A 14,062-nucleotide genomic window follows, 5' to 3' on the forward strand; every position below is an offset into this window, starting at 1 on the left:
TATTCTTTTTTTTTTTTTTCCTCAATACTAGCATGCATATAGATTTAATTGAAATATTTTCTTTGTATCTTTTATTGCATAGATGTCCTTATTTCAGTTATAAATGGGGGAAGGGATGAGATCATTTTCTGCTGCAGGATAGTGTAGTTCGCATAGACTCCTAGATAGATAGTTTCTTTTCTCTGGTCATTTCCGTACAATTCCATGTGGATTAACCTTAGGTTTATTGGTCTCGGACAGATCATCATCTGGAGGTTTTCCTCATTCCCCCACAGTTAACAGGTAGCATATATGCTCTGAACATTGAGACGAGATACAAAGATGCAGTGTTACCTGTGATCCAGCACTTGAACATTTGTGTCGTAAGAGCTACACTAGGCTCTAATTTCCTGAAATAAATCATGTCAAATGTGCTGGTACACTGGTTTTGGTGCTAAGAGTTAGCTTAAGTTTCTCTACACTGAGTATTTCAGAAGAGAGACCAGAAAGCTGTACTTGGTAAATGTTTCCTGACTTGGTGTTTAATCCAGCAGTGCAGTGGGGTAGAGAAGTGTGAGTGGTCATTTGTGCCCCCTAGGGGCTCAGCGTATTTTGCACCATCAGCTCCTAAGTACAAATAAGTGAGAAGTAACCATCCATTCGTTAAAGCAGCTTATGTTCAGAGTAGTGGGAGAGGACAGCAAGGTTCTGGACAGGGGCCTGTTTGACTGTTTGTTTTTGTTTGTTTGTTTGTTTTTTAAAGTACTTGTATCAGGTTTTTATTGTACCTTAAAGATAGTCTAAACCAAGCAGTTAAATTATCAACTGTAGAATAAAATGCTGCAAAGTCATTAAAATAAATTCACACAGAACATTGCACAGGTACATAAAGTCACAGTATTAGTGTAGTGGTTAACTCTGGACATAACGTTTTGAACTACTTTTAATACAAAAAAAGCCTTGGAAAACTATTAGGTAAATAAATTACTGCCATAGGTTTAAAGAATAGCCAGTAAAAAGCTCTAACTGTTCAGGATTTTTGCCTTATTCTGGTCAGTCCTTTGCTCTTTCTTACTTGGCTTCTTAGTGCTATTACTCTTAGTAAATTCCTGTAATATTATTTAAAAGGGATAATACAACAGGCAATCTTCCCTCTTGTGTTGTGTCTGAAGTAATGCTCTGCTTTTGGTCACAGAAGGTAGAAAGGCAGTTTTACTTGCCTAAATGCAAGAATGTTGTAACCAAACTGGAGAAAAGAAGGAATGCTGATGTCCTCTTTCTCCTGAGGTTTAAAAGTGTGCGTTCCTCAGCGTTTGTCAATGCATGCTTTTGTGTGTTCTTGTATAAGAAGGCTCATCTTTGTGATCCTTTTTATTTAATCATTTGTTGGCCTAAGGTTATTTTTTCCCGTGGTATTTTGCATTTGATAACATGATTTTTTTGATTAGTGAAGTAGGAAAGAGGTGTGACTAGCGGTAGATAAAATAAGAGCAAATGTGTCTGTGAGAGGGGAACTGACGGGATTACAGCAGGAGATTGAAGTGAGCGGTGTAGAGAATACTACAAGAAATTGCACTGTGTTCTATCATGCTACTGTATGTAACCTGACTTTGTTGAAATCTAAAATGAAGGGGAGGAGGATGGGCAGTATCCCATTTCTCTTCCTCCTGCCAGTCCTGTATTTTCTCATCCTGAAAAGTTTTTTAGGAGCAGGAAAAGACAAAATGTCATGTTTTCAGCTATTTTTTCTGTGTACAAGATGACAAGGTTTGTTCCGCTGCAGTGTGTATCCTCAGGTTTTACAGAAAAGCCTTTCATGAGAAGTTGTATGTGTTCAAAAGGCAGCAATAATGATTGTTGTGACTTTTTTTTTTCTTTTTACTGGTGTTTTGATTTAAAGGCTTTACAGGCTATTGGTCTGCTCTGTTTAGGGATGGGCATAGCAAATTGTTCTACACAGCAGCCCTTTCTCCCCACAGTATTGTGAACCTGCAGTTTTTTCCAGACTTGGTTCTTTCCTCAGCATAATTTCTGCTGCATGACTATGAATGAATTATTGCATTCTTGGGTGTGGAAAAAAAAAGTAAATCTGCCATGATTCCCTAATAAAGCAAAATTACTAAGTGCATGCTAGCATTTGGGAATTTTTTTCAGCGAATGCTGTGTTCCTTAATTCCACTGTGCATGCACCTTATATGTTCATACAAAAGGCTTCCTTCCACTCTTTCCTTCAACTCTGAGACTGAAAAAAATAAAACTTGTGCCTTAAGTTAGAAACACGAGTGTGTAATCTGTTTCTTATGTTTACAGTTTTAAACAGTAATCATATATCAATTCACTTTATGCAGACTTAAACATCAGTAGCTGTTTATCCACTATAAAGTAGTTATGTTTTCTGTATTTTAAGTGCTGTCATGTTCCCTTCTCCCTTCCAGTCTTTGCCCTGCTGTAGGTTTCTATGTGGTGTTAAGTAGGATACTCTGATACCCACTGTCCACGCCCAATCAAGACACGAATCTGACAAAATGACAGATGCTGAGTGCGTATAAGATATTAAGAATACATTTTTTCCTCCTCTGTTTAGTACTTTCTGGTGTAGCAGTGCTTGGCGCTGTTGCTGCAGGGATGATGGCATGTGGCTTGAATGCTGGTGCATGCGCTAACAGCAGCAAGTGATTGGAAGGAAGGGTATTTTGTATGTTAGTATTAACAGAAATCATCTGTGCCCCTCCTCTCCTGTCTGTGTTTCTGGATGAAGGGAGAGGAGAGCGAGCCTTCCTCATTTGACACTGAATCACTTGGGTTAATGGTACGTTGTTACACTGAGTGTCTAGTTTGATTGTTCATCATGCTACAAAGTTGCTTGTATAATGAAATACTCTGAAATTTAATTATTTCCTTTAGAACTTGGCAAGGATCGGCCTCTTACAGTTCTTAAGTCATTAATGACATAATTCATTAAAATTGTAGTTAATATAATGGCATTCATAGTTTAACTTTGAGAGCTTGAATGGTTATGAATTTTAGTAGATGGAATGACATCTGTTCAGTGGCCAAATAATTAAATCATACAAAACAGCAGAAAGCATTGCTTTCATTCAAACCAAACATCAAACCAAAATTTAAAAGTTCAATTTGAAAAATATGCTTTTATAACATACAAAAAGAATAATTATATTTTTCATTTTATCCCTCATACTGATAAATTTCCCGTAGAAGTTGCATGCAGTTTGAATGTAAAGAATGAGTTGTATTGACTCTTTGGAGATCATATCTCAGATTATGATGATGCTCACATTTTAAAGCACTTTCTTCTGGCAATACTCATAATGAATCTTCTTTGTGGATACTTCGTGTTTTAGTGTAGAATTTTCATAAAGCATTTTCCTTCATGAAATATATCAAAGTTAAGAAAGAACAATGCTTTCTTGTATTTATTTTTGAGAAGATACTGAAACCCAATACAGTCCAGTGTCATATAAGGCTTTGCTCTGGGGACTTTTTTCTTCCCTGTGTATCTTAAGGTTATAGTATTTGGTAATTTTGGAAAACTATCAAGTCTGATTATATGTAAAAGAAAAGTATAAAGAAAAAACCCTGCAATCTCAAATCTGTTTTCTAGATGACTGAAATGAAAACTGGTTTGTTGAAGAACCGTTCTTAGCTGTAGTGTCAAGTTGCAATAACTTGTTTATTTTCTTTTTTTCAAAAAACTACTGTAATTAAACTGGAGATATGAGGCATCTGTAATAGTTCCTGTCAAAGCAAGCGAGGCTGTAATACAATTAAAAATAGCATGTCTAGTAACAGAAGCCTGGTGGATCTTTTAGCACATACCTTAGTGAGATGCTCTGGTCTGAAACCACCGGCATTCTACTAGGACTGAATTTCTTCATCTTTATCAAACAAGCTTTTAAAGTAATTTCAAGTGATTAGAAATGAGGGGAGAAAAAAAACCAACAACAGTAGTTAAGATATATATGTCTTTTATGGATTGTATAATATATGAAAGGAAACGGGCAAACTATGGTACGTTTATACAGGAGAAATGAAATCTAATTTTCTAGTAATGCAATTGTCTCTTCATAAACAACATCCATTTTGCAACACTAATGAGGGTTCTCTGGGGAATAAATTATCTAGTGACTTTGAGAGAACTTGATTTGGACAGAGAGATGTATTGCACCTCTGAAAAGTAATTCTAGGTTTTCTTTGTCTATAGGCACTGGTCCTGTTACACCTGCCTTAGGTCTGTGTACTAATTAGCATAGATTTCAGTGGAGCATCATTTCCTAGGAAAAGTTAAAATCAACGTGTGTGGTGGATGATGAAATGATCTTTAAATAGATGGCTTAGAAGGACGCCATTCCTAACAAGTCTAGTAATTACTTTGCTCTGGTGATTGCAGCAGTACTCTGAGTACTTCTTTGATACCTCAGTAAATACAGTCATTGACTTCAGAACTCAGTTTTACCATGCTGTGGTAAAGCTTTTTGGGTTAGATGTTCACTTTGAAACATTTTACCCTGCTGTTTCTTGGTGTTGAGTACTTGGGGTTAGCGTTTTTATCATTCCATCAGTCATATATCAGCATGCTGTTTCTTAGACTCCTAAGTCACTAAAGCTTTTTCTTAGGAGCAACTTAAAATACTCCAAGTTGCTTTCCAAAATGAATGAAAGCACAAAATGAAAAGTACAGAGCAGGAGTCTGGTTGTATGTGAGAAGGAAAGGTGGTTTTAGCCTCTAGACGACTAACAAAGTCACATTGCTTAATTTCTGTATGCTTATACAAATCTTAAAAATTGATATTTAATCCAAAGATGGAGTCCTAATTAAACAAAACGGTGTTGAATGGTATGATGCCTTAAATAACTTTGAGATGATGACAGCTTATACCTATAACACAGCAGTAATTAAGAAATTGCCTATGAGGTTGAATCATTGAATATATTGTTTTTATCCCACTTGATGCCAAGGGAATTCAAAACCTCTAAATTGCTTTCTGTATAGACAGAAATAGAAGGCTGTTTTAATTCAGAAAGCTGGGATTTGGGTTATTAAATGGGGAAGACGTACACTAGCCACCAGAAAAACAGAACTGATATTGCTGTACTTGACTCACTTAAGGTTGTGCTGGAAGTGTGAGATCTAGATAGTGACTTCTCCTTTTGTGCTCTCACAGAGCAAGTTATTTTGTCTGCCTTTTGTCTCTGGGCAGGTTTCTTATCTAGATTATCCTGCTTTTGATTCCTATGAAGTCCAAAATACATGAATTGAAATTTTGCTATTGAAAAGCTTTATTTTTAGTTCTCACTTAAACTATTTTCAGTAGTAGCAGGACTTTCTAGTAAGGGTTTCTATTTTACATTGTATGTAAGAATTCCAATTTTTAATTTGTTTAAGATGATTTCCTCATCTTAGATTGTGCAACTGTCATTTAAGTTTTTAAAACTGTCTAGGGCAGGGGTCTCCAAACTTTTTTGATCATGCACCCCAAGAGAAAAAGTTTTTTGAGCACATAATATATGTTTATTTTTTCCAATACATATACTACTGTGGTAGCATTGTCTGTATTTTATGAAACACAAAAATAGGAATTAAAAAAGATGAGAGTTTTAAATAACCATTGTTTTAAAAATGTTTTTTATGAATGGTACAAAATTTTTTTCTTCCTGTAAGAAAGTACTCTTTCTGTAAGAAGGTACCTGTGGTAGTTGAGAAAAAAGCTCAGGTGGTTAATTGTGGGGACCATAACTATAAAGTTGTGCACCCGTATTTTTTGCAAGCAGCACATATGAAATGTCATGGATTTATGAATGGGAATTTTGTACAATGCTTTGAAGTATAATCCATACTGCACATTTTTGCGTGTTGTTACAGTGTTGACAGTTTTCTGGGCCTTAGGATAGGTTCCAATTTCAGTGTTAGAAACACCTGTGTACTCTTTGCCAAGGAGCATTTAAAAAAAACTACAGCCTGGGGGTGGGAAAATGCAGGCTGGGAATGGAAATACTGATAGGAAATTCATGTTAACTAGCAGCCTAAATCACAAGGTTGTAATGGTTCTTTCTGCTTGGGAAATTACAGAGTCAATTCTTGGTGTAACATCAAGGGATCAGTTTAGCTCCTTGGAAATTAAAGTTTACGAGTAAGCTGCTATATTTTGAATTACACCTTAATCAGAAGCAGTGTGTTATGAAACCATTTATCTAAACAGTTTCAGCTTTTCCCCAGTAAACTGTTTGCATGCCAAGGACACTTCTGAGTAGCTCTTCATGTTATTAGATCATGTTGATGTTGCTTCATTGGAAGTGTACCCTTAGAAGTACCTTTCAGATTGACCACTTGCCAAGATACTTTAGATGTATAAAACGCCACGTGAGAATGCGTTTCTTCCATTTGTGTATTTGACACTCTCTTGCATCTGTGTTTCTTGAAAAGACAACATGGTGTTTTCAGCATTACAAAAAAAAACAACTTAGGTTTTGGTTAGAGAACTGTTTACAGTTTCCAACGCACCAGCCCCATGTGAGGTGCTCTTCGAGGCACTTACAAGCAGGTTCCTCAGAGCTCTGCCTTTCTTTTTGCTTCTGCCTTTCCAAGGTAGAAATGTTGGTTGAAAATAAGACAATTCTGAATTTGCAGTCAGTGAGGCTTCAGAAAGCAGAATATTGATTATACTTCTAAAATACTTCTTCCACCCTAAGATTTCAGGAAAACATTACTATAAAATAAGAGCACCTGTTTTTGCAATAATAAATATTGAAACAGTGCAAACTATTGCCTTAAAACTTTACTGCATGTTTATTGATGGATGTTGAGAATTTTTTTTATTGAGCACTTTTTTTTTGCATATTCCCAGTAGCTGATCTTGCTGTTGTTGGTGTTTTCTTTCTCATGTAGAAGATTTCTCTTCAAAAAATTGAAGTAGGTGTCTGACTTAGCTAGGAAAGAGTCTACATGTCGCCACAGTGACTTTAACAATCTTTAACAGTTTTACCCACTGCTACAGGGCAGGACAGAAGTACAGATCTCTCTTATTGTTGTAATTATAGAATGTGTTTTGGGAATTTATCTGCTGTAAATGAGATTTCCGAAGCAATCAGCATTACTCTAGCTTTAATCCCAGGAGAGAAAGAAAAGAGGTATTTATCACAGCACTTAACAAGAGAAAATACAGTCTGTTGCTGATCACTTCAGGTTAAAAAAAATGTCTATTTGGTTAAAATTCCCTACTGACACGGTGACTACATTTTGGTGAGTAATTGTAATGGATGAAACCGAGTTCATCTGCCTTGCTGTTGTTCCCTTTTAGCTTGATCTGCCTATTCCAAGCATAGTTTTTTCAGCTCTGGACTTTTAGCACAGTGTGCTAGTTATGCTACATCATGTACTGCCTTTGTGCCATGAAGAACTCACTCCTGGGAATGTGCAACATGAGCAAGATTTCAAGTTGAAGTTGAGGCAAAAAAAATAATGATGAAGGCATGATTAGGCTAATATATAAACTAACCAGTTTAAAGGATTCATACCAAATAAAACTTCCAGATAAAAAGTCAGAGATAACATAGGGATTTAGGCAAGACTTAAGTGCATAAAGACTTAACTGCTTTTTATGGAGCCCCTTACTAGTTGAGAAAGCACAACCCCATGCTAGAACTTAGAGATGGGTCCGTTTTAAAGTAGGACATGTACATATAAAGTTTGCCTTCTTAAAGTCCTAATTTGTTGTTCCAAGACTGAGGTTTTTATAAGACCTTTCCAACCTTTATTAAATGTATTAACATTACAGGTACTACATCTTGCTTACAGATTCTGGGTCAGGTTTCAGATTTCATGCAGTATACCTATTTAGTCCTTTGGGACAACCTAAAATTAGCTTCTGTAACTTAAAACAGATTTTGGATAAAATTTATGTCTTCAGCATGCGTATCCCATAAGAATTTTTAAATACTGGAGAAAAATCTATTTTGCTTTATCACTAAAAGCTAAGTTTACCTGACAGTATTCTGCTTTTAAAGGCAGGTTATCATTCCAATGCATGGAAAGAAATGAATAATGTTGTGTCATTGCTTTCCTCACTGTTATGGCTTTTCTGTTGTGTTGTTTGTTTGGAGGGGATGGGGGCTGTTGCACCTTACATCCTCAGGGCTTTCACTGTATCAGACATCTTATAGTGACCTTCCTGTTCAAAGGATATTATTTCTGAAGTCCCCACTATTCTTCCTTCCAGATAAATTCCATTATGTTTTGCCAATAACAATGCCTTGTCACTTTATTGGAAGTGAAATTAAGTAATGTCTGTTCAACTTGCTGGAAGATGGATGACGCTGTAAAAATATTTCAGTTAACCTTAAAAGCATACATTCACTTAATGGCTAAAAATTGGATGCTTCTTTTTAATGCTTAGTTTTTTACAGATGAGTTTGAGAATGCCAGTAGTAGCTCAGTGGATAAAGCCGTTTCTGCAGGGGGAGGATTCATTTCTTTAGAAATGCTGCTGGTATGATGCAGCTCTTCAAAGCAATATAGTTGCATTATATTCTCTTCTGCAACTCACTGAGCTGTAAGTAGGGTAAGGCATTTGGATCCAGGAATACTCAATGTGCTTGTTTTCACTCCGGGTCACTGATTTCAATTCAAGACAGTCTGCTGCAAATAAAACTCATAGCTTTCTTGGACATTCATATTGATATTATATTTTTTGATATTACAAAATCAATAAAAGATGGATATTTCATTATCATTTCATCAGAAACTTATCGAGTGAATGAACCTAAGAAACAGCTCTACTTTGAAGAATGTGCTTTTATGAAGGTGTATGGTTTTGACTGTCTGCCTTTAAAGTGTACTACACATATAAGCACGTAAATGTACTTTCCAAGTAGCTGTGGGAAATGCATCATCTCAGTGTTTGTGTAGAATTCAAGCCCATTATCTGAATAATGAGTGGTATGAACGGCATAGTTTCTTTTCATGATCAAGGCAATGGAGGCACAGTGTAGCAGCCTTGTGAGTAAATACTTTATGGAAAGAACTGCTTGGACAGCCCCTTTGTGGCTTAGAAGTGGTTGACTTTACGGAGGGCAAACTGCTTTTCTGTTTTTACATACTGCATAGTAATTAGGCGAGGTGTGTTTCCCTGAAATCTAATCAAATTGCTTTTATGTCTGTTTTCCAGATTGTTTGAAGGACGGTCACCAAGGAAGCCTGAGAAACTTAAGACGCTTTTCTGCTATTTTAGAAGAGTCACAGAAAAAAGTAATTCTTGTTGTAATTCTTTTTTTTTTTTTTTTTTTTTTGAGCTATGAAGCAGACACATGAAGAATTTAATCCCATTCAATTTAGAAATGGCTATGTGGCATTATGATGGAAATGTCTAACAAAAGGCAGCACACCGAGTGCACTGATATTCTTCTTAGTGTCAATTTATCCCATATAGATGAGACATGCAATTTCATTTTTTGCATGGAGCTTATTCTTTGTTCCTTTTTTCTGAAGAGTGTTTTTATGTATGTCTAAAATATCTGTATTTGCATACAGATATTTTCACACACACATTTATATAAAAGCTATGTATCAAATGTGTAGTTCTGTATCCATAAACACATATTGTGTGTGTGTGTGTGTATAATATATGCAAATACTTGGTGCACCATACCAGAGTGAGAAAGCAGAAGGAACTTAACAACATATATAGTCATTAAAATTACAGGTACTGTCTCTTGCTTAAAGATTCTGGATCAGTTTTCAGATTTCCTGTAGGATGCCCATTTAGTTCTCTGACCATGACATTTTTAATTCTAAGTGGTTTTTCCTTGCTTGTGTTGATACTTCAGGTTTTTCCCTTCTGTTCATCCAAAACAAAGCTGCTGTGAACTTTTCCCAGTTTAAAATAAAGTAAATGGTATCAAGAAGTGGGATGTCTTCAGCTCTTCTAGAAATTAGCATGGTAGTTTCCTTAGTGTGCGTGGTCAAATATTCTGTTGTTGCCATTAATTTGAATGCCTGCATAAACTCTCAAAAATATATTTATCAGAGTATGAACTGTATCAGATCTTATATATTACATTTTTAGGAGAAAGGGATTTTACTGCTGTTGCATATGTTGCATCTGCAGCGATATCTTAAAGAATTTTTATCGAACTTTCTCTTTTTGTGTCAGTATTTCACTATTAGCTTCATATTCTCTCAGAAGAGTTTGTTCTAAATAGGAAAACAGCTGCAAGCTATTATAGAAATCCTTGTACTTGGTTCAGTCCATCTTTAGTTCATCATTTTCATTCACAACTAATTAAATGCTACCTCCTGTTTCAGCTAACAAACTTTCAGCAGTGTCAATAGAAATAAATCTCTGGGGTAAAATGTAAGTTGTGATCTATGTGTGTAAGTGAGAAGGGCTGTAGTGTACTGGCTTTTTCTTACTAGTTTAGTAGTGTTTTAAAATTTTTGCAGCTGTCTCTGGCCCCCTGTGCATCAGAAATCTGTTGGGAGCATGCTTTATCAAAACTACTGTATTACATTTCTTAATGTTATAACTTCAAACTACTTAATGACATTTTTGCATGTTGTTTTCTTGAATTAAAAGTTTGTATTACACTTTTAAGACCCAATTTCTTGGTTTGTTTGTTTGTTTTGAAAGGAATTAGACAATAGTAACTTAGCTCTATAAATGACTGTAATAATTTCACAACTTTTTTATTGCAAATGGTAATTGAATTCCTTGTAAAGGAATACAGTAGGGGCTATGTAAACTGAAGATGTTGTCAACAGGTGAATGCTTAATTTTGTAAATAAATAAATATAAATAAATAAAAATATAATAACAATATATATAGCGCCACTGATAACAGTATTCCCTTGTAGAGAAGCATTCATTTATTGAAAGCTTTTTGTTTGTTTTTAGAGCAAGCAAATTTATTTTTGTTCTCCTCAAACCCATACATGCTTTTGAAGTTAACTTCTGTTTCTGTCAGGAATTATGCTTGTTGTAATTAAAATAATCTAAAAGCCTAGCAGTTAATACTTTTTTTTTTTTTTTTTTTTTTTTTTTTCTTTCCCCTGGGGTTTGTTTGCTTGTAGAACCTACTGGGTTGGTGACGTTTACAAGGCAAAGTCTCCAAGAGTTTCCGGACTGGGAAAGGTAAGTCAAATGTCTCGTTAAATGTAAGAATTTGCTTAGTGATTAACCTGAATCCCATTAAAGTTGAATTGATTCAGGCCAGCAAGTGATCCGGAAAATAATGTTTGGTTTGGCTTGCTATGGAGAGAAGAACAGAAAGAAGTGGGTGAATGGACACCGACAGTTAGTGTGACTGGAGCTTGTATCTGTTTGCCTGTGGAGCAGACGAGTCTTAAGAGATTTTTTTAAAACAGTAATACCTTTTTGTTTGTTGCTTGAGAGGAGAGAAAGTGAGAGCTGACTTGATGCCAGAAATGACAGAAAATATAATGAATTAAAATGCTATGCTTGCAGCTTTTTTCCTGGTTAGCAAGTTAATGTGGTACAGACTTGTGTGAAAAATGTGGAAATGAAACTTCACTTTTGGGGCTTTGTAATGAAAGAGGTGGAGAAACTGACTGTGTTATTAAGCCTTAATAAATTGTTTCAGAAAGGCAAATGCATTTTCCTTAATCCTTTGGATTTTTTTAACCACCTTACGCTTTAACCACCTTAAGCTAGGTTTTAGACGGGTTTTCTCTTAAATGGATGTCTCTTTGGGGATCCTGTAATCATCTTTTCTGTGCAATATTTTTTTTCCTCAATGATAGATCTCAGAAAAAACTGTCTAGATTACATGTCACCTATGAGGGCACTATTGAAGGCAATGGACAAGGTATGCTACAGGTAAGTGCATATACCAGTAAATGTGGCTTTATCTCATGTTTTTGTCATATTTTTTAGAGTCTGTCAGTTTAAAATTGTTTATCCTCAATTGACAAGTGACAAAGCGTTATGCATGTAAATGAAACATCAAGATGAATTCCATGGGCAGAACTAGTGATATCAGTATTCCCTAGCTCACTGAGGCTGGTAGATGTACCTGTTACAGAGCTAGCTGACAGAAAATCACAAGCCCTGGACAGCTTCAGGTCCTTTGGTTCAAACTGGGATCAAAGATTGACAAGATAAAAGTTTCAGGCTGGAATTTTGATGAGCTGCCAAGGGTTTTGGTGTTCTTATGCCTTTTTTTTTTTTTTTTCGTTTTTGTTATGATGGTTGTGCCCCAGACAGTGACCAGGTCAGGAGTTCAGGAGACTTTGCTGCTACAGCACCACTGTTCTGGTCTGAGAGCCAGTCAGTTGAAATAAATTGATAAAGGAAGATGTCCTGTCCATATCGATAGCAAGGAATACACTTGAGTTTTCAAATAACCTTAAAGAAAGAAGGAAAGCAGTCTGTCTTCTAGAGTTCTGTTACCATAAATTAATTAATTAGAAAAAAATTAGTACTTCTTGAGACAGGAAAAAGTGGTGCAAACTTCTTAAGGGTTGGTAACTTACATAAGTAGTAATTTATTGAATAAAGCAATTGCTTTTAAAACTGTTGTCTATATAAAAAATGTATTATTGTAGCAAAAACTAGAGTCCATAGCTTCCCTGTATCAGGCAGAAACCTTGGTGATCAAAACTATGGCGTGCCTTGTTCCAAGTGTGTTTCAAGGACAATCCATAAGAGATTCCTCTAAGTACAGAACAACTGGTACAGGGCAGTGCTGAGCTAAAAATGCTTCTGTGTGGACAGCCAAGGCAGAAAGCTTATTAAAGGACAACTTAATAATTCTTCTGTGTCTGTAAAATGCAGGAAGGATACTGTAATCTGCTGTTTCCGTTTTTCACACTTACTGAAACTTTTTATAATTACATGCATGCCCTTTCAAAACTAAAAATGGGATTCAGAGCCTTTGATATGCAGAACTTTATTTTGCTGTATAATATCTCACTTGTCTCATTTTGATTTTTCTCAATCAAAAGAAAGGGAAGAATGAGATGGGCATGCTGTGAATCAGGTTCTGTCCTGCTGTTTGTATTTTTAAATGGTAGCAGTGGATCTCAACAGAGTTGAAATTTGTACAGGACTTTATTTACCTCAGTAAATGAAAGGATTTTATGCTGTTTGCTTATCTCTTAATCCTCCTGAATATATTTTTGTTAGGTTGATTTTGCAAACCGTTTTGTTGGAGGTGGTGTCACTGGGGCAGGACTGGTACAAGAAGAAATTCGGTTTTTAATCAACCCAGAACTGATTGTATCGAGGCTCATCACTGAAGTCTTGGATCACAATGAATGTCTCATCATCACAGGTTAGTTGTTGCAGTATATGTTTCACATCTTGTTCTAGTTTTCTATGTAGAAAAATATATTTCAACTTGTTTAGTATGCTTAAATGTTGTAGGAAAATAAAAAGATTGTACTCACTTAACAATAAGTTTCCTTGTTCACCCGACTTCTTAAGACTGTAGGGCCACTGTTCCAGTACATCCTTTTTGAAGGAAGGAAACAATATGAGCAGATGAGGTGTTACAGAACTCTTCTTACCTTATATAAATTTGTTTAAGGACTCAGCATCTTTAGGCCTACATGAGGAATACTGTTGGGCAACATAGGTAAAAGACAATTACTAGCTATTAGCAGGTAATGCTTCTGATGTGCCAAAGCAGGGTGGGTTTTGTTCCTGTCTGGAATTTGTAACATTCAATGTAATCCATGGGACTGAAAGCTCAATCTGAGAATAGGAACTGTCTTCTGGTTACCAAACAGGGAAGGAAGCGGTAGAAGAAAAAATGAGCATCTGTTAAAAAATGATAGAAAGTCAGGAAATGTTTCTTGAGAATGTTGATTTAGTAGGTTACAAACATGTGTTCGTATTACTTGTTATCGGTTGTGTTCATAACTTGCAACATCAAAAGCTAAGTGCTTCTCCAGTATATTGTTGTGAGTCTGTGTGCACTGTCTGTCCAGTGCTTCACTGAAAATATTGTTCCTTTTGTTCACCATCTGTTTTAAAATTTGTGATGTTTTATTACACATTGGATCAAAATAATTAGGTGAGAAAACAGCTAATGTCACTGGTAAGAACTG

At 35.7% G+C, this 14,062-nt stretch overlaps 1 protein-coding gene across 2 annotated transcripts in view; it reads left to right on the top strand.

The window, feature by feature from the left end:
- Window positions 1–14,062, top strand: part of PARG (poly(ADP-ribose) glycohydrolase) — a 63,651-nt gene that overhangs the window by 31,970 nt on the left and 17,619 nt on the right. For both annotated transcript variants that reach the window (XM_084290443.1, XM_084290444.1), the window contains exons 10-13: window positions 9,162–9,241; window positions 11,063–11,123; window positions 11,753–11,828; window positions 13,137–13,284. In XM_084290443.1, the coding sequence (XP_084146569.1) occupies window positions 9,162–9,241; window positions 11,063–11,123; window positions 11,753–11,828; window positions 13,137–13,284 (365 nt within the window). The remainder of the gene's footprint in view (window positions 1–9,161; window positions 9,242–11,062; window positions 11,124–11,752; window positions 11,829–13,136; window positions 13,285–14,062) is intronic.

This window comes from Netta rufina (assembly GCF_964035555.1).
Source record: "Netta rufina genome assembly, chromosome: 7".
NCBI classification, from domain to species: Eukaryota; Metazoa; Chordata; class Aves; order Anseriformes; family Anatidae; genus Netta; species Netta rufina.